Source organism: Poecilia reticulata, chromosome 19 (genome assembly GCF_904066995.2).
Source record: "Poecilia reticulata chromosome 19, P_reticulata-male-v2, whole genome shotgun sequence".
NCBI lineage: Eukaryota > Metazoa > Chordata > Actinopteri > Cyprinodontiformes > Poeciliidae > Poecilia > Poecilia reticulata.
This window is the reverse complement of record NC_088848.1, coordinates 16,058,892-16,083,210: the sequence shown is the minus strand read 5'-3', so window position 1 is coordinate 16,083,210 and position 24,319 is coordinate 16,058,892. Positions and strand designations below refer to the sequence as shown.

Genomic DNA, 24,319 nt, shown 5'->3' with positions numbered 1-24,319 from the left:
CACTGGCAAACAAACACTGGAGAAAAATCCCTCCCCAGAGAACAAACAGGTTTGGAGGAAAACTGTCGTAGCAGATACAAGATGTCATTACACAGCAATGTTTACTCATGACTGCAATCACTGGAGGATGCGCCCCATATACCGTCAGGACACACAGACACTGTACACCTGCACACACAACGCAGGTGGTACACTGAAAATGGTGTCCATTCACAAGGGCAGAGATAAGCTCTGAAAACAGAGAGCAAAGCATCCAGAGCTTCAGCTGAGGACCGTTGTTGAAACACCTAGAACGTATTCTTAGCGGCACATTTGTGTAGGTCCAGATATGGATGAGAATTTAAACAGAAAATGTGAAATTTTGCACGTTTCCTGGAATTTTCAAACTTTTTATTGAAATCTCATGCAATTTCTGGGAGTAAATGTGAATAAATCTGAAATTTAAACATTAAAGGTTGGCCCTCAACATGGGTCTTGAATACAGTTGGAGCAAAAACAAATGGTTTTTTTTGCATAATTCCTCCATCACAGTGTGTTATAGTATCATACTGTAGCACACTGCTAACTGTAAGCATATCAAAGCCACACCAATGGATAAACTGACATAGAAAATGGAGGGCTGGGGTCCTGAATCAAAACAAAAAGCAGACCAAACCCTGATCCAGACAATAATAACCCATAAGAACGAGTTGAGAAGTTGTTTTGGCTCAGAGATCAGGCGAAGGTTGACTTCAGTCATTTGTAACTTTGAATAGATTTTCTGCTTCTCCACAAGGAGCCTTTGAAGTAGTCGGGTCATCTGGTCCAGAAGCCGCCCGGTCACCTCCCACGTGAGACTGTTGGAAGCCCATTTGATCAGAAGGAGACTGAGTCATGATAGAGTCGAGAGATCATGTCTCTCAGCTTGAGGAGACTGGAACGTCTCGGTAAAGAGCCGTAGGAGGCGGCTCGGGAGTGAGAAGTCTGGGCAGCTTGGAGGGAAGCATCAATGCTAAACAAGATGAAGGATATAGACCTTCAAAATCTAGACTTTCACCTTGAAACTTAAGTGGGTAGTTTGGTTTAAGACGGATGGGTCAGTTTAATTTTGACCCCAGCTAGCTTCAAGAAGGGCTCAACCCTTCTTGAAGTTATAAACAATTCAATCTGCCTAAATTGCCAGAAGATTAAGCAAAAAGCGCCAATAACAGTGATGGATTCTTTTATTTTCACCCGAACTGCAGTTTTTAGAAAGAATGACAAAGATGGGTAGATTCTTTTCCAAATATGGTGGTGAAAACGGGACGAAAGCACATGAAACGCTCCACAAAAAGCTCTGAAATCAATGAGCTGACCTGCTGATGTGTGTATAATCCAGTGCTGACTCTGAACAATGGAGGCAGCGTCACCTCCAGCTTTATTCACCATCCTGATCCGCAGCACTACTGGGATTACAGCACTCGGCTGGACACACTCCTGAACAAACACGCAGACGCCGTTTGCTCAGCAGCCACAACAAACCTGAGGAGACGCACTTCACCCACATCAACGCATCCCAAACTTCCACAACCCGAATCCACAGGGACCGCTCTCCGTCACCGTCCCAGCCGACCTGCAGCCTGTGCGTTCTGAACCGGCATGCCGTTACAGATACTGTATGGCCACACACACACAAACACACACACACACACTCCCGCGCACGACAGGAACGACTGCCCCCACACATTCACCAGCGTGAGTCATCTGAAATTTACATTCAGCTTCTGTTTCAGCAGCAGAGGAGGAGGTTCGGGCTTCAGTCCTCTGCCGTTTCTTCTGAGAGTTAACGCTCCAACAAACAGGAAACAAGGCAGAGCCCTCCTCATGCAGGGTTACTGGACGACGCCTGGAATAGGTGGGAGCAAGGCAAATAAGGGTGCTGGACAGACTTTATTTAAATCTGGACTCCCAAAACACGTCCAGATTATACTTTTTTTCCTTTTTCCTTTTCTTTTTTTAAATAAAATAATAATCTATAAAAGACACACTCTGGCAGAGTGGCCATTACTATCTCCTGCAAAATGTTACTACGAAAACTTCTCATTTTAGATTTGGCTCAAATTAATAGATAACTGAATACTGTAATTTTTGCAGCAGTCGTGAATATTTTAATCATATTTATCGAATCACTGGAAACTGGGCCAGTAAGGTTATACAACCAGTATATCCCATGAGTACAGAGTGTTCTGCAGGATGATGTTGTGCAGCCAACGTCTCTGATCCCCATCTTAATGCTGCCTGATTTAATTGCTGATGTTTGCCAATGTCTCACCTCCCTCCAAGGAGAAACAGACATGAGTGTTACCTAATGGGAGCTGGCACCTCTGCGCCTCTCCATCCTCCACACTTTTAATGAATTAATAAAGACCAGTTAGTTTCTCCAAACACGGCTCAAAAACACCCCTGGGGAGGAAGAGGAAGGGGGGAGCTCGGCGCAGCGGCACCAAATGCCACGCCAGTGAGCATCGAGCCTTTACCATCAGACGCCAGCAGGGGGTCAAACTGGCAGCGGCTCGGCTGCCCATGACAGGAAGACCTTCCCCACCACCCCTAATGCTGCATCTGTTGCATATGCATGGAGGCAGTTCCTGCAAACTGTAGGTAAATAATAGCTAAATGTTATTATTATCTCCTTTACTTCAGTTATTCATGCTGAAAACGTTTTAAAAAAAAATAGCCGTGTTTAAAATGCCATTTTTATTATCCTACAAAACCCTGAAAGATATCAAAAGTAATGCAGCCACATTACTAGAGATGCTCCAAATCAACCGGGATCAGCTCAGATTCGTTTGTTCTTATTGGTTAAAATCAAATTCAGAAACTAAGAACTTCCACCATACCCAACGTTGGCAAAAAAAATAAACAAATAAATACATTAGGATGCAGACAAATCCCAATCAGCACGTCAAGAAACAAAACTATCAAAAAAAAACTGATTGGTCCGATTACATTCTTCAGCATCAAACTGTTTAGACTTCATAACCCAAACACCCTCCAAAGGTCAACACATCTTGGGACTTTTACTGAAATCTTCTTTTATTTTGTAAAGTATCTCCATTCAGATGTATGGTGAAATTACTCCCATTATTATCTCAGCAGCATCATTACATAACCAAGCAAGCTGGGGAGGAGAACCCAGATACACCCCCTGCCCCCCGGTACCAGGAGCTCCGACTGTCTGCCCGGAGCCGGTCGGAGTGAGGAGGCGTGTGGAGCAGTGACAGCTTTCCTCACATCATAACAGAAACTCGTCATGTTTCCATGTCTGAGATCTGCCTCATATGGGGAGCTGAGTAAAGTGAGAATCAGGAGAAATGCCTCGCGATCACAAGTCCTGTTCCCTGCTTGAGTTGGAGCTCTGTGTTAGAGGAGGCCAATGAAGACCTGATGTTTTTCCAGACAGAATGGATTACACCAACATCTCTTACTGTTACCAAATAAATCCCTTTCTGCTTTTCCAAAGATGAAAACAACGGAGGAAATGAAAACTGGAAGGGTTCATGTTGAGGAATTCACAAAATTCAGAAATCAGGTAACTTTGAGCAGGTAACTGAGCAGGAGTTTTCTGTGCTGCTCTGAAATATGTCGAACTGAGCTGCCCTGAAGCATCCTGTCACCGAGGAGGTTTACTTTTTTTCCTTCTTTTTTTTTTTTTTTACTGAAAATCCTCCAAAACCAGAAGCACATCAGGGTTACAAATATTCCACACAGCAGCAGCCGCAGTTTAGTTAAAAATCATCGATTCGTTCAATTTAGATAACTCTGACGACTTAAACGTTTTAGCCCCTTTTCTAGACCACCTCTTTTATTTTACAGTTTCATCATTAACTCTCCTGTTTGAGGTAGAGTCTGCCTGACAACCAAATAACTTCACTTTTGCTTTAAAGTACCGAGACTTCTAAGAGACCTGACCAACACCGGACTTCCCCTCCTGTAATTATCCGCCCAGGTGCAGCAGGTGTCCCGAACAACACGAACCGGCTCACCTTGTAGACATTCTCCGTAATGCGGTGCACCTCGTCGGTCCGGGACATCCTTGCTGGAGCGTCAGTCACAACCATATACGGAGCTCTCTTTTCTGTGGAAGCTGTGGAGGGATTCTCGGTTCCTTTCCGAACTGTGGTGGCGAGGGCGGGGGGGACGAAGCAGCTGTTAGGCAGGGAAACACGACTCTTGTCTGGGAGAGACGAGCGCGTCTGTCCGTGGGATCCCGGGTTTTATAGGAGAGTCCTCCGCTTCGCCCACACCGGCTCCCCACGCAGCCAGTCAGCGGCCGCTCCGAGCCTCCCTGCAGGAGCGCAGAGGCGGACTCAGAGGCGCCGCCTTCAGGGCCGGTGGGAAAAATGAACTCCGGAGACGACAACTGAGAAGGATGGGCAAAAATAAGACTTAGAGGAAAGGTGTTTCACATATCATTACTTGGATTCTTCGTGACTGATTAAACTGATTTTATTTATTTATTTAGTCATTTTTAATTAGTCCGATTTCTAGTCAGATAGATTTTTAGTTTACTATCTTTGAACGCCCCGTAACCTTATAATGAACATATCTTAATCGGATGAAATGGGAGACAAAAATTATATTACTTTATTTAAATAAACAAATAAATAAATTAGAACTTTACTAATTGATTTACATAAACATTTTATGTTGTCTAAGGGCTTTTCCTTGGCCAAGAGTGAGAAAACTGGGCTAAAAAGTCACATTTAAATTTAGTAGCATGGACAGGGTAACATTTTTACTTACTTATCAAAGTAAATAAATCAAAACAAATGAACAAAATAAACAGGTGGGGGGAAAAATCATTCCCAGTCTTCTTTCCCGTTTTTATTTAATCCCAGCAAAAAGGGAAGTGAGTGTTGTTTTTAACCTCGTAGCTAGAAATTATGAATCACAACTGCTGCTGCGATATTTCTGTCTTTTCACTACAGAACATGTTGAAGCAGAAACAGACCGACGGGACTCCGCCATCTGAAGCTACGGCGCTGATATTTCCACCGATCATTCAGAGCCCAGAAATGCAGCACAGCATTGAGGGAAAGGCTCCTCCAGCTCTGCTGACACAGGCAGCCCACGCCTCCTCTGCTCCAACCATTCAGAAGAACCATCCGGCATCACTGGGACAAGCCACACAAGCCCATTCACAGTGGAAACATCCACTGAAACATCCACTGTGAGGTTTCTCTGTGTGTCTGTGAACCACTGTGCTTAATTTTTTAGGCCAATATCCTCCAGGATGGTAGATGATGCTCCACAGGACACAGCAGGAGGGTGAAATGACTCTCCTCCAGGATGTTGGTGTGGAGTGTTTTAAAAACACTTCTTTCAACTTACTCACATTTTATCGCTTGCTAAATTTGTCCAGCTCACTGCTGAGTGGGCTCTGGTGGATAATGAGTGGGATGGAGCCACTTTTCTGTTGGATTTCAGATCCGCTCCAGGTGGGCAGGGAATCCCACACATCTCGGCTCATCACGATCTGCAGGCCTGTGAATGGAAAGAGGCACGCCGTGAAAAGGGGCAGGACGGACGGCCTCTTATTTTGGGCAACGCTTTTCTGCTTTGGTATAAAAACAGCTGCCCCAAGGCCGCTGCCGCCGCTGAGGGTTAAATAATAAAGCGGAGCGGTAACTCGCAGCAGGAACACACTCATTTTGTTCTGATTGTCATGTCAGATGTAGTTCCAGCAGGCCGCAGACAGTTAGTGGAAATCAATGAGGCGTGTTTGGTCTCAGCTGGAGCAACAGAAACATTCCCACTGTCAGCGGGCCAATCGATTTACTCCTCTGTCAGGATTCAATCCCTGCAATTAGCTTCTATAATGGGCCTAAAACATACATCCATGTTTGTGTCAGACACCACACTGTGAAGCGTGATTATAAGGAGACGAGTCTGTCTGTTGACTGATAATTATTCTGGGACTCAAGTCAGTCTTATAATCACACACAGCCCTGAGGGGAGAAAAAAATAGAGCATCCCTTTAAATATTGAGTCCTTTCAAAACAAATGTTTACACACCAGTTTAGTGAAATCTTGGGAAGAGAAAGTGCTTTATTGTAGACAAAGTAGGAACTCCGTACATGCTGTAAAGCATGGTGGCGGTAGCATCATGCTGAGGCTGTGTTTTCCAGCCAGCGGTGGTTCAACGTTCTCTTTCAGTTACAGAATAAGGATCTAAACAGAATAAAGGATCAAGCAGAATAACATGAGGCTTCAGGAACGTCTCCACCATTAACCCTGATGAAAACTTATGGACTATGAGGGAGTCAGATCTCTGACAGGAAGTCAGCCAGGTTAAAAAAAACATGGCCATTTCTGATGAAACGAACGGGGACCGATCCAGGCAGAATGACGCCTGATTCTTGTTGACGTTAGCGTAGTGCATGTGGCGTCTCGTAGTTAAACCGCAGGTCAATATTACAGTCTGTATACTTATAGTAATCATGAAAAACGAGTTAAAGCACAGATTAAATCCAATCCAACATCATCTTTAGTGATGTTGAAGTGGCATCACTAAAGATGTTTATTTTAGTCGTCCCCAAAAAATGATGGTCAAAAAATGTACAAATAAAAGCCTAGAAATATTACATTAATATTCATGATGGGTACAGTCATATTTAATCAATTAAAAATATCAACAAGTAAATATATTTCTGCAATTCATTAAGTGAATCTCATTACACGGACTGATGTTTTCAAGCCTTTATTTCTGATAAAACCAAAACGGCTTTGTTCATTTGAACTTAATGTACAATCTTTTTGTTTCCTGCTTACAGTTTATTTTCAAAAGGTATTTTTAATCTCACAACCCTCATTGGAATATTTTTTTAACCTCCAGAAACAACGTTGTTGCTTAATTCCCCAAACATCTTACCTTTATTTTTATTCTCTGTGCGTTGGAGCAATGGCGTCTCACAGTAAAAAGGTCCAGGGGTCAAATGTCAGTCAGAGGCTTTGTCGTGTTGAGTGAGTCTGTGTGTTTTCCTTATGCAAAAAGCTTCCTTCCACAGTCCGAAAACATACATGTTATGATAAATAGACTTTAAATTCCTCCTTTAAATGATGTCTGTACAAATATATTTGTCCTGCGTCCAGGATAAATATCACAGCTCTTTCTATCTTGGATAGAACATAAAATGCCTTTCATTAGAGGATTTTTATAGTTTATACTTTAGCTTTTTTTTTAAAATGTATCTGACCTTGAATTAACTTTTTTTTAATCAATGGTACATGAGTTCTTGGTTCCCTTTGATTATTTTAATATGATGTGACACAGAGGCCAGTTTCTCTTAGTCATTTCTTCAAAAACAGGAAATACACAAGAAAACATGCCATTCAATAAAGCATGAGTGTGCGTCAACCTTTATAGGTCAGAAAATGGCAACAAGAAAACAGCTCCTGGTCAAAGCTAAAAGCTACAGTCAGATAAATTATTAAAACAGTAAAAAAAAAAAAAAAAACTAGAACTGTGACGACAGAAGTTTAACTTCCATCACGCACAGTGAGGACTGGGAGGGACGTAAAAACATTTAGGAAGCCCCCCTAACCCCCCATTAAAGAACCGCAGTTGTCGTTTTGTTGTCGTTTTTATTGGCACTAGTGCCCTTTATTCATTAGCAGCTTGAGAGGAAGAAGGGCAAAGAGAGAACGGAAAGACATGAAATAAATTATTGAACCAAATAACATCATTTTTGGCTCCTTTTGGCGTTTCTAACGTCCAATGACTCAATAATTCCTTTTTTTTTGTTGTTTTTACAGAAACACGTTTCACAAACACCGATCCATCCGAGGAACATCTTAAGAAATATGGCTGGAAATGTCCTGGCTCAGAGTTTGGATCAGCAGATTAAACAGTAAAATATGGAAGCGGGGGTAAATATAAGGCAACAAAGCAGCAGAGAGAGTTTAGTTCGAAACAGTTTGGCTTCTTTTTGCTGGTTTAAGATTTTGCAACTTCAAAGGTAGAACAAAACTTATGAAATAGTTTGTGGATTGTCCCATTTCAGATAGTTTCTTGATTAACGTTTTGATTCCCGCTCACAGGTGCATATTCAGCACTCAGCGGTGTGTTTATGTAGGCAGGCCAACAGGTGGGCAGGCCACACACTCACACTCACACACCTCCACATCTGAACCATCTCTCTGATTTAGCCTTCGTCTCCAGCCTACTCCTCCTCATCGCTCTCTGCGGCCTGTTCTCCCCGTGTGTCTGTGATTCATCAGCGCGGCGCTCTGACATTCAGGTTTCAGTCTGTGAGCCGCCCACTCCCACGCAGCTCCACGCAGGCTTGTAGCGCGCAGTCGGCGGTGGAGTGGATCCAGCCCATTCAGAACGAGGACGGCATTGAAGTGGACGTTAGTAACCCGGCAAACACGGGTCAGCCTATTTCAGGCCTGAATGACGCGGTGTTGTTACACAGGCTTTGTTGAAATTAAAAGGTACGAGGTTGCAGAACAATGGCTGCTTTTCTGTTTCCTTTATTAGGCCGAAGCTTTTAAAGCACAACTAAATTTATAGGAGAAGCTCTGTGATGCAAAATATTTATTTATACAGATATAAAAACAGGATTTTATGGCAGTTACAGTCAAGTCCTCTCTGATTAGGCGACATAAAATATCAAATCGTCAGCAAATCCTCAGAAAAGCTGGTCCTGTGTGAAGTTTTAATTTAATTGTTTTGTATCAAACTAGAAAGTTAGCTTTGTGAATCTTAATAAAACAGAACAAATACAAGAGGGAACAAGGTGGGAGGAATACGTTACCTCAAATTTTAACATTTCTCTAATTGCTTAAGTGACCTCAAGCCAATAGAAATAGAAATCCTCTATTAGGATACTAAATGTGGTCTCTGCCGTTTTTAACCCAGCTGTTCATCTCAGCATCTGATTCAAAAAATAAACAGCACTAATGATACACAGGCGCAAAACCCTGTCCTTTTCAACAAGCAATGTTCTTTTTCTTTTTTTTTACTTTTAAAGTGACATTGGATATTTGAAGTGGGATTCTGTACAGTAATTAGTAGTAACTGTTCCCTTATCCAAAGCAGAAAGATGTAATGTCACCATCGATTTGTCGGAAAACTAAGAACATCTAACAAGGTTGTGCTAGCAGTGAGTTACGACAGCTTAAACTTTTGACCAACAGAAAATTTCCATGGGAAAACAACAAATTAAATATACGAGATTAAATAAATAATCTTTTCAAGACAAAATTTAAAACCTGTGATTAACATATTAAAGGCCAACTCACTTTTTAAAATAAGATTAAGATATTTTAAGGCCTACATTTTAGATTAATTGAATAATGTCTACATGGTTATGAAGTGTGTAACTAGTTGTCCTGTAAACAGATCCTCCACCTGAGCTGTGGATATCTGCAGCTCCTCCAGTGGAACCATAAACCTCTGGGCTGCTTCTCTGATTCTCTTCCCAGCCAGTTGAGTTGAGCAGCCATGTCTTGGTTGGTTTCCAGTTGAACCATCTTCTTTCAATGTTCAGATGATAAATTGTTCAAAGTTTGGGATTTCGCCTCATAACTTTATTAATAACCATGATATACCAAATAAATTAAGGTGTAGTTTGTAGTTATAGTGCGAGAAGGACTGCATATGTTATAAAACTATGCAAGAGAAAGATATTCACCCGTTTTCCTATTCTCCGTTTAACTGCTGCCACCTTGTGTTCACTCACTGAATAACATCTGACATGATGCAACATTTAACAATAAAAACACTTTTTATCGTAAAAACAATGTACAGAAATCCCCAAACCAACTTTATAACATTTACTTCGATGCTGCTGTCGGACAGGATTAGTCTCCAGAGTTTAAACGATTTACAGTTTCGTTCCACCGGTCTTCAAAGATATTCGACCTTCGACCTCATGGATACAAACCAAAAGTTCCTTCTGCAGATCCAAGTAATGGGTTATACACAAGAAAATGATTACAGAAGACTCAGCGGTTGCAGATTACATCACATGAGATGGGCCCGGCCTTTTCCCACTGAGGCTGAGCTAATCCACGAGGGGAGTAGGAGTTAGATTAGGTCATCTGCTTGTGGAGTGTCAGACTTTGAAGGATGGATGCAGACGGTTTTTAGGAGAAATTTCCTGTTTTACCATCCAGGGATCAAAAGATCACTTCACCCAAAGACATGTTTAAGATCAAAAATCTTGAATATGCTTTTTCTTTTTATGGCTTTTGAGGTTTATTTATTTTTTATGTCCAAAGCCGCAGATACAAAGTTCATACATTTGTCAATACTTTGGATGAAATGATCCTCTCCGAACTCGACTCTGATCCACAGATTATTTAGGGAGATTAAACTAGTTACATACCGTATACATGCTCTGGATTAATTAAAAATGATTTTATAGTAAACATGATGCACTGCTTACACTACAGTTAGGCACAATTATGTGATTTCACAGGTCTTCCAGGTTCACAAGGCGCTGCAGGTGAACCGGTCCTTCCTTTTAGAACTGACCTGCGGCAGATGAACACAACTGGTCATCAGACGGGTTACCCGACAGCAGCCGGCGGGCCTGTACGGTAGAAAAACATCTGCAGCTGGACGTCTGCGGGGGTGTTGGTTTGTAACGGGGTCAGTTCTGTTCCTACACGGCGAGCAGCTCTCGCTCCTGCTTCTTCCTGGGACGATCGTTCTCTGAAACTGAAGCACAACCGCACACACTCAGCTGGGATGGAAACTGCTGTGGAGTGAGCAGAGAGGCTGTCTGGGTCAGGCTGACTGAGCCACTGAGGTTTAAGGAAAGTCAGCAACGGACCACTGGAACAGAACATGTGTAAAGATTGTTTTTTAACACACACACACACCTGCTGCCAAGTCTATGTATGAAAGAGCAACCATGGTTTTGTATCTGACCTGGTTCAGCAGTTGCTTCTCTGAGGTTACTGCTGTTGTCTTTTCACACTTGCATTGTGTTAACTAGTGAACTAACCAATATTACTGTTTTTTTGTGTGTTTTTGTTCCTGCAATTGTCTCATAAATCTTCCCAAACTGATAAGCAGCAACATTTGATAGTCTAACACCATTGCTAAAGTATTTTATTAAATCCATGCAAGGTGGATTTAATAAGGTATTAACAACAAATGATTTAAAGTCAAATTCAAGACTTAATGCCTTATTAAATCCACCTTGAATTAAATTTAAGACCATAAAAACTATAAATATAGGGAATGGTTGGGGGGGAGATCTTGTACTAAAATCAAGCATAGTAAAAACTGTGAGATTTCTGGGGTCTGTTTGTGGCTATTTCCACAAATGGATGCCGTTTGTGCTTTTTACACCGCTGATAGTTCTCTACAGTCATAACCTTAATAGTGCCTTGATTAAAAGTAATTTTGCACAGAAGCACCTTGGCAACCGAAGTGAGACAATGGCGAAAACAATCATCGCCAAGTCAAATGGTGATAAATCTGCTGCACTTACCCAAAATGGATGCAAAAAGCACCAGCTAGCTAGCGAAGGTGAATTAGCAGCTTGTTAGCTCCTCAAACAACCTCTAGTCACAAAATGCAATGAAGACGTCTGTGTGTCTCAAAACGTTTGACCTGATCTGAAATGGTCTTAAACTTCTATTCCATACTGATGGGCATCAACAGTCGCATCTCTTACGTCGTTGCTGATGTACTTCTGCTTTTGTGTTGCCACTCACCTGACCAATAAACTACCAGACACTTTGCTTTCAAGGTGTCGAGAACATCAGTGAGATTAAAACGTAGAACTGACAGATTCTGCTAACAAACCGAGTGAAACGACAGACCTGGTTTTTTCTCGGCAGCTTCAGGGGCTACCGGCAGCGGCTCTGAAGGAACCTCTGGAAGCTCGACGTCTCCCTGAGAGAATCGGATCAGAACGGCCATGATGAGCATCGACCTGCCTTCGGGTCGTGGAACATTTTCTCTCTAAGTTTTATTTCAATCTGACCTGAGTGATGGCCTCCAGCTCAGCCAGAACAGCATCCTCATCCTCCTGCGTCAAGGAACCGGCCAGCATCTCGTCGATTTGCTACACAGAGACAAAAATACGTTAGGAGAGGGAATAAATCCGACTTGCTCCAGGTGTGTGAAGGATCACGTTAGCGAAAAACTGACCCTCTGGTACTCGATGGAATCTTGCGTTTCATCCAAGATCCTCTCTACCTCTTCAATCGACATCACCTGTTGGAGGGGGGGGAATCACAGCCTCATCAGGCCTCCAATAAAACCTGAGACCAGACCTTTAAACGCAGCAAACGTCTCCCACCTCATGCATTTTCTTCAGACAATCGTTTCCAACTTTCAAGCCATCGATGACCTTCCTCTCAATCTGAGCAAACTCCAGGTCCTGGACCTGAAACGAGCAGGAAGCAGAAGAGTCAGAGTCGTGTCTGACTCTTCTGTCGCCAAAGAAACGTCGCCGCCGCCGCAGTCACTCACCATCCGCTCCAGGTTGCTGATCTGGTTCTCCGTCTTGTCCAGGAGCTGCTCCTGGTATCGCTTCTTCTTCAGCAGGAGGAGGGCTTTCCTGTTGATTTGGAGAGGAAGTATAAAGCAAAGCCAGTGACCAGACACAGAGCCGCTGCTGAAAGTATTACAGTTTTCATCCGAGGGTTAAATTACACAGCATTGAAGAAAATCATCCACTGGGACGTCAACACCACAAGTAGTTTGTCAGATTAGACACTGAAGCACTGCAAGACGACCCACAAGTCCATGTTCAAATACAATCCCCCCCCCGCCATCATCACTTTAGTAAATATTGATATCTGATCTGACATTTCGGTTTAGGGCTCTCATGAAATTTTCTTTAATTTCACTCAGAAGCTCAGAAAGAGCAAAAGGTTTTCATTCCGAAAGGTTTGAGAAATTTTATATTGTCCGTAGACGGCAGCCCATTACATCTGCAGGTTCACATTTAGAAGCTCACACCCCGACACATTAGAGGTTAAAACCTGACAACTGCAGATGAAACAAAAAAGCTGCCTGCTTGTCGCACTAAAAGATGTCCGACTGAAGTTTGATTTTTGTTCATCTTTTAGAATACAATAAGAGAAGCTAAAAAGCAAGTTTAATAGTTTAATTTATTGATTTCCACACTTATGGGAAAGTCTTAAAACAATTTCCATATTTGTAAGATTTATAAGATGTATAGCCTTAAAAGCCTTTCACCTTATTTGCCCTCATTTAATGGCCCATGAAAACCACCTCATTTTACTGGTTTTGTTACAAGCTCTTTCAGCAATACAGTTGTCGAACTAATGCTTCAAAAGTCATCTTATATCCATCACAGCCTGTAAGAGTTACAAGAACATTTATCTCTAAGACTGTCACTAAACAGGACTGGCTCTGCAACTTATTTCTTATCTGGAACCAAAAGGATTGTTGATCATCTTCAGTCAGGATTTGGAAGAATGCAGGTCCATGAAACCTGCTCCTGTTAGTACACAGCGATTCTCAGTTCACTCACTCTTTCTTCCCATCTTTAAGCAGCTGTTTGGCCAGCTGTCTCTCCTTCTCCAGCTGCAGGTTGATCTTCTTCTGATACTGCCTCAGTTTGTCTCTCTGCTGCTTCAGTTGCTGCGGAAACGAAACTAACAAGTTTCAGCTCACAGATAAACGTCAAAGTTTCAGCTTTGACGATCTGTGTCAGATCTGTGATACCAACACAGATATTTAACAACATTACAGTACACAACAGCAAACGACCCAGTAACAGCTTTCATATTTTCTTTCTGAGAGCACATATAAAAGCTAAACCCATGTCAGTTTTAGTTTATGTTCTTCATACAGTCAGGCCGAATTCACAACAAGTTCATAAAAAGTGAAAAAACGAGGGTTAAACTGTTTCAGATATCCGTGAGCTAGACCAAAAACATAAAGTTTACCAAATTATTAGATTGATTCGTAGAGTTTGGTGAGACGCTAAGTGACGTTAGCCCGCTGCTAATCTGAGTCAATTCTCACCAGGATGGCTTTATCTTGCTCCGTCACCCGGGACTGCTTCTTTTTTCCAAACAGGTTTCCCATCCTGACACAGCATTCCAGCTCCAGGAACTGGGAAATTAAAGTCTGAGTCAAAAAAACAAACTGTTTTCTAAAAGCAGAGCAGGTTTTCCTCCATTATTGCTGAAGTCATCCAGTCCACACCCACACCAGGAAGAGCCGAGGCTGGGCGGAGACAAACTTTTAAAAGAGACACTTGCATTAAATGAAACTTTGAACTCACGTAAAATATATTTATCAAATAAAGATTTCTTTTTTTAGTTCAACACTGTTTTTTCGACGACAGAAGATTTCTGCGAATTTCTAAAGTGTATTTATTTGTTGCTTATTAAAAAAAAAAAAGCTATTTGCTGCCATCTGGTGGATAAACCTGAAAACTGCAGTTCAACGGAGGCGAGACAATCTACCACGCTACCGGTGTATCCATTCAAAGTAGAGTAAAACAAAAGCTTTTTGGCTTAAAATGTGCTGAAATTGCCTTTGTTGAAGCCTCACAGGTCAAATAAAGGTTTTACAATCATAAACTATGTTTAAATACTATTATATTAGTATTAGGTTTGAAGAGTCGGTGTTAAGAGTTTTGGAGCTGTAATGTGGTAGATGTAAAAATATCTATGGCCCTTTAATGAAGTTTCACAAATCAAACATGGTTTTAGATATTCTGCAATCTGTGTTGAATAATCAAGACCATATTAGAAGTGCCTACATATTTTAGTTTTTAACCAAAACAGATTAAAGATGCCCAAGGTAGTGAAAAAGTAGGTGGCATTATCCTAGGCACTTTCCTAATCAGAATAAGCCAACTTCAGCTTCGAATGAGAGTTCACGTTTTCCCAGACAATGCAAAAGAAAAATGACAATGCAAATAAATAAAAAATTTTCACTCAGTAACATACTTCAGCTAGTGTTACATGAATATATAATCACAAGATTGTTATCCATGATGAGTTGTTGTACACATATTTTAATTTAGTAAAAAAAAAAAAATGAGGCATATCTATATCCACATTAGGCAAAAACTCCACAAAAAGAGCTTAAAACAAATCTAAAAACAATTTACAATAGATACATTTATAATTGTACAAATGGCTTGTTTATGTTGAAAAATGTTTTCCAAAGTTCCAGACAGAACCACGTTTTCTATAAGGAGGCAATGATTTGTCCAACTAATTCTTTTAAAAAAATTACTTTTCTAAAATGTCATGGTGCAAATTATTTATCATGCCAGCTCAGACAAAACTGCTTTGCTCAAGAGAATTTTATATTCAGAAACGCATTTCATTCGTTTTGAACTTTACAGTTACGTGTGCTGTTCTGTATTATTAAAAAATACAATGAAATAAAAATACATAAAATAGTTTTTTTAAGGAAATGAAGTGAAATACTTTCATATTTGTAGCAGTTCCTCCACCATCTCTGCCACAAAGCTTTGGTTAAGGTATTTCTACAGATTCTTAAGGTTCACTGATCTGGAATGGTCAACAGAGGTACAGAGCCTACATCCACTCAGAATAAAATATTTGTAGATACCTGGAGAGTTTAAGACCGTTTATTCCAGTTTCCAAACTCTCACATTGTGTCCATCTTTGTTTTCGATCTATTTCTGCTGCAACACGCATCACTTAAATGGCTGAATTACCTTTTTAGCGTGTCAAAGTTCTGCTGAGGATGATTATAATTTGAACCATGCATACTGAAGCAAAACAAGACCAAAAGTCTGGGGGACAAAGTGCTCCAGGAGCAGTTTCACACCTCTGATCTGGATTCTGCAGTTTGTTGCGAACAGGTCAACACTCAAAGAGCATATTTTTGCAGACATTCAGTTTTACTAGTGTTATGGTCTGGCTCTTAAACCATAACAAATGAAAGGGAAGCAATGCATGGAATAACTTAAAAAGGAATTTATTTAACAAAAGTCATAACTGGTTGGGAAAGAAAGGGACAAAGGGACAAAGGGAGAGAGTGGCAGGGAGACAGAAAGAAAAGAGCTAACTCAGTCAGAGGAAGTGGTGAGTCTTAAGGTGGATCTGGAGACACTGGCCAGCTGCCTCCACTTCCAATCAGCACCAATTAAAGACATGGATGTTAGAGACCCAGAGGAAAAGGCCTTGGGCCGTAACACCCCCCCTCTTCAAGACAGGGTCCCCACTGGAACCCTGGACAACCTGTGCATTAACATATGGAAATAAAGAAAAACAAAATTAAGTGCACTAATATCTCAGACCAGCTGAAATGAAACAAAACTTGGATTCTCTCCGATCCCATCCATACCCAACAACTGGTACCTTGAAGTGACTATTAGACAGGTAGGAGAGAAGAAAAGAAAAAATGTTACTGTCTTGGTGCTCTTGATAAGGCATCCGCGATGACATTATCAGCACGAACATGATAAGGTTTCAATAGATTAACATGAATTATTCGCCGTTTCTTCCGCCTTTCTGGAGTCGCAATGAGATAGTTTTGATCAGACAGCTGTTTCAAAACTGTGTGCGGACCAGAAAATTTGGCCTGAAATGGTGAAGTCACAACAGGAAGTAAAGCTAGTACTTGGTCACCTGAAAGAAAAACACGACGTTCAGCTTTCTTATCATACAAACGCTTCATTTTTTCCTGTGCAGACGATAGATTCTCTTTTGCCAACTGAGTAGCAGTAAAGAGTCTCTGCTTAAACCCATTAACATAACTCAACAGGTTTTGTGGCGGTGCAGCATCCTGGCACTCATCTCTCAAAACTGTTAACGGACCACGCACAGTATGACCAAACACCAATTCATTAGGCCTAAAGCCCATACTCTCTTGTGTTACTTCTCTTGCTGCAAGTAACAACCAAGGCAGACCATCCTCCCAATCAGCATCCATCTGAACACAATAAGCCCGGAGCAAAGATTTTAATGTTTGATGAAATCGTTCCAGTGCTCCTTGGCTCTGCGCATGGTATGCTGTAGATTGGTTGTGCTTAATGTGCAGCTGCTTCAAAATCTGTGCAAACAAATGAGAGGAGAAATTAGATCCTTGGTCACTCTGAATGACTTTAGGTATCCCAAAAATGCCAATAAACTGCATAAGAGCCCGCACCACAGACTTTGCAGTAAGTGTGTGCAATGGATATGCTGCTGGATATCTGGTGCTTTGGCACATAACAGTCAACAGGTACTTTGCACCTGAACGTGAAGGGGGAAGAGGACCCACACAATCAATTATTAAGTGCTCAAACGGTTTACCAATAGCTGGAATAGGATGCAGTGGTGCCCGGTTTAGAACTTGATTGGGTTTACCAGTGAGCTGACAGGTGTGACAAGTTTTAATATAAGATGATACATCTTTTTTCAGTCGTGGCCAAAAAAATTTCTCAAAATGCGATCGTAGGTTTTCCTAACTCCCATGTGTCCTGATTCATCATGGGACACCTGCAAGACCATGTCACGCCATTTCAAAGGTACCACAACCTGATAAACTGGCTCCCCAATACCATTCTCACCACATGGCATCCACTTCCTTAACAATCTCTTGTTTTCAACAAAGTATCCATGAGCATGGCTCTGCATCTCTTCAACAGGTAATGCAGACTGAAATAAATGCTGTATGGTGGGATCGGATCTTTGCTCCTGCACCAGATCATCCTGTGGAATAGACAGAGGAATATTAGACAGACAAGAGGAAATCTGTTCATCTTTTCTGACGTCATCATCCTGATGTATATCACTGGATGCTTTCATTGCCCGTGTCACAGCACATGCTTGAAAATGTCAGGGTGTGATTTTTCATTTTCATCAGGACCACTGCTGATCAAAGGTACTGAAACAACAACTGGAGACTCTGGTTGATCAGGCCAGACTTTCCCTCCAGCTATATTGTTCCCCAGTATAACTGTAACACCCATCACAGGCAGCGCTGGTCTCACACCCATTCTTACTTCTCCTTCAAACAACTCTGAATGGAGCACAAGTTTATGTACTGGAACACAAAACACAGACATGCCCATACCCAACACAGGTATAGATAATCCAGTGTCAGACTCATCTGAAAAAGGTAAAACGGATGCCAAAATGAATGAATCGTATGCACCAGTATCTCTTAAGATTGTAACCGGCATCTTAACGTCACTCCCAACCAAAGAAACATGTCCCTCCAACAGAAATGGTTTGTAAGAACTCAAGTCAGGTTTCCCAGAAGATGACACTTCAGCCATTTTGTGAGGAACATTCACAGAAACTGATGCAGCAAACGCTGCTGGTTTAACCTGAGTTCCATTTTTATTTCTGGATTTCAGCAAAGCACAGTCTTTTTTCCAATGACCTTTTCTGTGACAATAATTACAAATTTTGTCCAGATCATGGTTACTGCGATCCAAAAAAGAACCTCCAGAATGTGTGCTCTCTGCGTGCTCTCCACTTGCATCTTTATGTGTCAAAACAAAATCAGCCAAGACTGCAGCTTCTGACACAGTTTTAACCTTCTGTTCATTAATGTACACTGCAATTTTATGAGAAACAGAGTTTTTAAATTGTTCCAAAACCATTAAATTACAGAGATCACCAAGTGTCTTAACATCAGAGGAAGTGCACCATCGGTTGAAATGAATTTCCAAATCTCTTGCAAACTCCACATAAGTTTTGTCACCTTTTTTCCAGTTTCTAAACTTTTGTCTATATGCTTCAGGGACTAATTCATATGCTTTCAATATTGCAGCTTTAACCTTGGCATAATCTTGGCCATCATTCAAGCTCAACATAGAAAACGCTTCCTGAGCACGACCAACCAAAACACACTGAAGCAAAATTATGCGGTCTGAATCAGACCAATCTCTTGTGTGTGCAACCCTTTCAAACAAAGTGAAAAAAGTATCAACATCCTTTTCACTGAACTTAGGCACCAAACGCAAGTCATTTAATACATCAGAGGGTTTGCATTTTGAGTCCCCAACACAAGATTCCGCAGACAATTTGCCATCTTTCACCAGATTTAATTTCTCACTTTCCAAATTTATTCTTGCCAATTCAATTTCCTGTCTCATTTTTTCCAAAGCAAGAGCCTTATCCAAATCTGCTTGCTGTCGTAACCTCTCTAAAGCCAACTCCTTTTCTTTCTCCAGTTGCATTCTCAACCTTAACATCTCTTTTTGTTGTTCAAATCCAAAACGTCAGACTTTACAACCTGAGCACCCAAATCGTCAGGTCTGGAAGGTGACGACAAAACACCCATCTCAATTAAATTCTCCCTTAAAATTGCTTTAACATTGTCTTTCAACCTTTTATCACCGACACTTATTTTATAGTGTTCAGCAATTTTTACTAGTTGTTCTCTAGAACACTGCTCCAAAATCCTGCCGATGGAGATTTATTAAAGTCTTCCACAGACATGACTAAAGTCTTAATCACAAAACAGTGTTTCAAACTTTTAATTGCTGACAATCTGTGCAACACAAACCAATCAACCCAAACCTCCCTCTAACTGCCTATCAGAAACTTTCTAGCTCAACCCTAGTCTTCAGAGATCAGGGACGGTGGGTATTTATGCACTTAATACCAATAGAGTGGAAAAGGCGACCAGAAAATTGGCAACCCCCCCAACACTATGGCCGTGCCCCCGAGACAACTGCTCCAACCATATGATCCCACACTACTGTTTTTGAGCACATGAATCCCAAAGGGGAGACACGCTGAGGCCTACAGGGGAATCAGTTCAGATGAGACATAATGAATTGCACAAATCAGTCAACAATTAGGACTTACCAATGAGCTCATCAAAAGGGACGAAATCAGGCAACTTACACCAAACCAGAGAAGAGAGAGAAAAAAAAAAAATAATTTTCCCAAAACTAAACTCAAGATTTCCACACTAGCTTCCCAGTTAAATTAACAAACAATGTTTACCACTTAACTAACTCAACAACACTAACATAAATTTGAACGAGCCCCCAATTTGTTATGGTCTGGCTCTTAAACCATAACAAATGAAAGGGAAGCAATGCATGGAATAACTTAAAAAGGAATTTATTTAACAAAAGTCATAACTGGTTGGGAAAGAAAGGGACAAAGGGACAAAGGGAGAGAGTGGCAGGGAGACAGAAAGAAAAGAGCTAACTCAGTCAGAGGAAGTGGTGAGTCTTAAGGTGGATCTGGAGACACTGGCCAGCTGCCTCCACTTCCAATCAGCACCAATTAAAGACATGGATGTTAGAGACCCAGAGGAAAAGGCCTTGGGCCGTAACACTAGTTTAATCAGGTTAAGTAACAAAAAGCACCACAAACATGTCAAATATATTTGAAAAACAAAAACTACTGTTTTAGTAATGGCATTTTTGATATTTTACCTCCTTTCTAGTAGCCAGTTTACAAAGGGAAAGCACAGTTATGCTCAGCTTGCTTTATAGTACAAACATCAGGTTCAGTTCAGATACACTAAACAGGCATGTGTTGAAGGGGTTAAAGACCTTTTGGGTATCTTTCGCTAAGAAATTTTGTGTTCCAGAAAGTTACAGTATGCCTCAGGTCCATTTTTAATTACAAATATCAGGTACCAAACCCTCCAGTATGGCATAGGCCAGTTCTTCACCCTATACAGAATTTCTCCAGGTTACACCAACTCAAATTTAAGACTTTTAAGACTTTTTAAAGACCATTATGAATGGGATTTAAGACCAGTATTACAACAGAAATGTACAAATAAATAAACTGTATGACTTGGCAATTGAAGAGCATTAATGGCAAAGACAAACATTTGCACTTACTCATAATGAACATATGAAAGCTAGCTTCCTTTATCCTTGCTTAACAGCAAGGGTATACTAGCAGCTAGTTACTGGCAACCGCCGTGACTCACAGACTCAAAGTTTAGCATAATAGTAAAGTCCCGCAAGAAAAAGGAAAACTACTTAGAATATATGAGATTAAACAGTCTTTACCCAAGAAAAGTTAAGACCTGTGATTAACATATTTAAGGCCAACTTCCTGTTTTTCAAAGAATTTTATACAATTTGAGGCCTTCATTTTAGATACATGAATTTAAGACTTTTTAATGATGTGCAGACATCCTGCTATTGTGTGAAGCTTGGTGCATATCTGCAAATCAACAGTAATCTCGTCATCTGTCAAGCATGAGACGTCATGTGTGTTGTAACATAGGATTTCTTTGTGAACTTTTTACCACAGATTTCACATCCAAACGGTTTCTCTCCTGTGTGAACTCTCATGTGCGCCTTCAAATGGATCCTCTGCAGAAAGCTCTTGCTGCAAACATCGCAGCTGAAAGGTCTTTCTCCATTGTGAATCCTCATGTGTTTCAGAAGACCGCCCTTTACTAAAAAGCCTTTCCCGCACAGCTCACAGTTGTGCGCTCTCTTTCCACCGTGAGACATCATGTGCGTTTTAACATACGACTTCTTTTTGAATTTCTTACCGCACACGTCACAGCCAAATGGCTTTTCCCCCGTGTGGACCTTCATGTGTTCTTTCAGGTGTATCTTCTGTTGAAAGTCTTTACCGCAGTCGCTACAAACAAATGTCTTTTCCCCAGTGTGAACACCTGTGTGTCTCTTCAGAGTTTCTTGTTGAGAAAATCCTTTACTACAGATGACACAAACAAACGGCTTCTCTCCGGTGTGAACAACCATGTGCTTTTTAAGAATGTGCTGAAATCGGAATCTTTTTTCGCACACGGTGCATTTGAACTGTTTCTCCCCAGAGTGGACTCTCATATGCACTGTGAGGATTGACTTTTTGTGAAACCTTCTTCCACATTCATCACATGCAAAAGGTCGCTCTCCGGTATGGAGTCTTATATGCGCCTGAAGATCCGTCTTTTCTATAAACCCTTTCCCACAGAAATCACAGCTGTGCGCCGTTTTCCCGCTGTGAATCATCTTGTGTTTTCGCAAACAGTCCTTCCGCCTGAATCTTTTCTCACAAACATCACAGCCAAATGGCTTCTCGCCGGTGTGGATCCTAGCATGATCCGTAAGATTGTCCCGCTTTTTAAATCTTTTATCACATGTATTGCACGCAAACACTTTTTCGCCTTCATCTCCTGCCACGACAGAGTTATATTTCTCTTCACCATTTACATTTGACTGAGATACACTGAGGGCATTCTCACAATTGTGACTCATTTTAGTTTCAGACTCAGAATCTGACAAAGGTCCCTGCCAGTCCTCATCATTATTATCATCACTGGCTTCTGTCTCAGAAGTGTCTGAAGCATTTTTATTTGGATACAGGATCCTATCTGGTTCTGTTCTTACACCATCCTCGCTATGGAGTTCTGTTTTTATCTGTTGAGCTGAGCTGCTGATTGGAGCTTCAGTCTCTCTGCTTTCTTCAGTTTTGATCTGATGAAGCTCTAATAACTGAGGTTTCTCTTCGTAACCTTCATTCTTCACTGTAGCAACAGTTAAAGGGAACCTGCTGATATTAGTCTCTTTCTGCTCATTAGGCCGTTCTTCCTCCTGATTGGTCCAGACTTCCTCCTCCTCCTCCTTTATGTGGAAGGCCTCTGGATGCTGCTTCTGGGAACTGGAGCTCGAGGCATGGAGAACCTCTTTTTTAACGTCCAGCATCCGAAGAACTGGGAACACTGAAATGTACATGGACAATAATGATTACTTACATATTTGACAGTGTTCGAGGAATATCAAATTCTGTTTCTAGACTTATGTTTTTATAGCAACATAAACACCAGGCTGCTATATGAATATTTTCCACCGGTGCCCCCCCTCCTACACTCGTCTAGCAATTTAAATAGGACTGAAAGGAACAACATTTATCTCACCGACATAAAACCTTCATGGTTTAACAAACAAACTGAACAAGAAGTTAGCACTTTAGTGAACTTATAAGAGCACTAGTTAAGTCCTCAGAAACATTTTCTGAATTTTAAGCCTTAACCTGGTTTTAATGCAGTACAAATAGTATTTTCCCCAGTCTGAACGTCTGTACTCTATTTACCTTCCCAATATGGCGGTTACGTTGACATATAGCTGTAACCGTAACTGCCAAGGAAGCGTCAAGCTAAGAAGAGAGAACAACCGAACCTCAGTTAAACTAGTTTTACCTTCGCAGAGCTTCTTCTTACCAGCTGTTTGATTTTCACCAACTTCCTGCGGCAGATGGACACCGAGCTGTTTCATCTGCACTTCATCTAAAGGTCGACTTTCAGATCTGTGCTGATCAACATAATCCACTTCCTCCATAGTGTCCCCGCAGTCAGAAAAAAAAACCAGAGGCTTGTTTCACACGAACCAAGCCGATCAACTCAGATTGCAACTGGGTACAATTCTGTCTCCATCCACCGAGGTATTGACGACGAAAGGTATGTCCCCGCAAACCATGGATCACTGATGGATTTTGATCAGGCACCGTTACAGACACACACTAGGTTTGCGTCCTATGTGTCCCTCTGCTGCCATCTGCTGGATATACCTGTTCCTACCACAACAAGTCAGTAATTTTCTTCGTCGGGATCGACTGAAAATGAGAGAAAGAAGCTAAAGGTCAAAGAAAAAAAATTGAAAGACATTAGGACAATTAAGTCTGGTTGACTTAAGTGAAACTAGGATAGGATCAAGACTAATTAAACAGTGTTAACTTGGGACTAATTGGCATGGAATTCTCATACCATAGTAACCTTGAGTATAAATTACCAGAGAATAGTATTTTCACCACAATGCAAATAGCTTTTTGTCAATGCGGCGGCATAACATAATAGCAGTAGTTACTAAATATGTGATTCTTTCTGTCCTTGCAGGTAGCATTGTGCTTAACCTGAACTGCACTGAACGCTGTGGGCAGGAGCCCACTTTTTGTGCTCATTAACCATTTCCCCCCCTTGTGGGCTTCCCCTGGTAATTTAGCAGTTTTGGAAAGAAACTGTAAGTCAGATTATCACTAAATGTGACGTTAGCTATATTTTTAAAATGACACAATAATGAAAAATTAGATAAGACAAATTTAGTATATATTTGTAAATTAAGATGTTCCTAATTATATTTTGACTGGACAATATATATATTTAAGATATGTCTAATTACATTCTGACGAGTGTGATGTCAGAATTTTTTAAACACTATTAGATTATTATAACACGGTAATTTTATGGTATAAACGTGGTTATTTCAGTAGTTTTTTTATTTATGCTCAGTCAATTGTACCATTCATCTCCGTTTCATCTTATAAAAGAGGCAACCACAATAAAGATTTATCTTAGCATTATTGTCAGAGGTGCAGGCTATTCTCTGCAAAGTGAATGTGTTACATTTGTGCATCAATAACCCTAGTTGAAGGAGCAAGATACCCATAC

At 41.1% G+C, this 24,319-nt stretch overlaps 3 protein-coding genes across 15 annotated transcripts in view; all 3 read right to left on the bottom strand.

The window, feature by feature from the left end:
* The window catches only part of LOC103481851 (BAR/IMD domain-containing adapter protein 2-like), a 63,433-nt gene extending 59,138 nt beyond the window's left edge, over positions 1 to 4,295 (bottom strand). For 4 of the 12 annotated variants that reach the window (XM_017310731.2, XM_017310732.2, XM_081600423.1 and 1 more), the window contains exon 1: positions 4,005 to 4,293. In XM_017310731.2, coding sequence (XP_017166220.2) covers positions 4,005 to 4,079 — 75 coding nt within the window. In that variant the 5' untranslated portion in view covers positions 4,080 to 4,293. Of the gene's footprint in view, positions 1 to 1,500; positions 1,635 to 4,004 lie in introns of those variants that run through there. The other 8 variants (XM_081600417.1, XM_081600418.1, XM_008437623.3 and 5 more) reach the window with 6 other exon arrangements.
* Positions 4,296 to 9,733: 5,438 nt separating this feature from the next.
* On the bottom strand, positions 9,734 to 14,195 carry chmp6b (charged multivesicular body protein 6b). Its single transcript, XM_008437612.3, has 8 exons — positions 13,988 to 14,195; positions 13,491 to 13,600; positions 12,461 to 12,548; positions 12,288 to 12,374; positions 12,137 to 12,202; positions 11,970 to 12,050; positions 11,806 to 11,878; positions 9,734 to 10,690 (listed from the first exon to the last, which is right to left on the bottom strand). Exons 1-8 carry the CDS (start codon positions 14,048 to 14,050, stop codon positions 10,635 to 10,637), a joined length of 624 nt encoding a protein of 207 aa, XP_008435834.1. The 5' UTR covers positions 14,051 to 14,195; the 3' UTR covers positions 9,734 to 10,634.
* A 6,042-nt stretch (positions 14,196 to 20,237) lies between these two features.
* Positions 20,238 to 23,881, bottom strand: LOC103482082 (uncharacterized). Of its 2 annotated transcripts, none has more exons than XM_017310739.2 (2): positions 23,075 to 23,881; positions 20,238 to 22,597 (listed from the first exon to the last, which is right to left on the bottom strand). In XM_017310739.2, the coding sequence occupies exons 1-2, from the start codon at positions 23,211 to 23,213 to the stop codon at positions 21,117 to 21,119; spliced, it is 1,620 nt and encodes a 539-aa protein (XP_017166228.1). In that variant the 5' UTR covers positions 23,214 to 23,881; the 3' UTR covers positions 20,238 to 21,116. The 2 variants fall into 2 exon arrangements, with proteins under 2 accessions (XP_017166228.1, XP_017166229.1); XM_017310740.2 differs by having other exon boundaries at positions 23,096 to 23,880.
* Positions 23,882 to 24,319: the final 438 nt, after the last annotated feature.

What these genes read in the sequence shown, in the direction of transcription:
- chmp6b (XM_008437612.3), bottom strand. Translation starts at nt 14,050, where the DNA reads ATGGGAAACCTGTTTGGAAAAAAGAAGCAGTCCCGGGTGACGGAGCAA. An exon ending in AGCAAGATAAAGCCATCCTG is followed by an intron (nt 13,601 to 13,987) that starts GTGAGAATTGAC and finishes TCGTTTCCGCAG; the next exon opens with CAACTGAAGCAGCAGAGAGA. An exon ending in AGCTGCCGAGAAAAAACCAG is followed by an intron (nt 10,691 to 11,805) that starts GTCTGTCGTTTC and finishes GTTGTGCTTCAG; the next exon opens with TTTCAGAGAACGATCGTCCC.
- LOC103482082 (XM_017310739.2), bottom strand. Translation starts at nt 23,213, where the DNA reads ATGGAGGAAGTGGATTATGTTGATCAGCACAGATCTGAAAGTCGACCT. An exon ending in TAAGAAGAAGCTCTGCGAAG is followed by an intron (nt 22,598 to 23,074) that starts GTAAAACTAGTT and finishes TGTACATTTCAG; the next exon opens with TGTTCCCAGTTCTTCGGATG.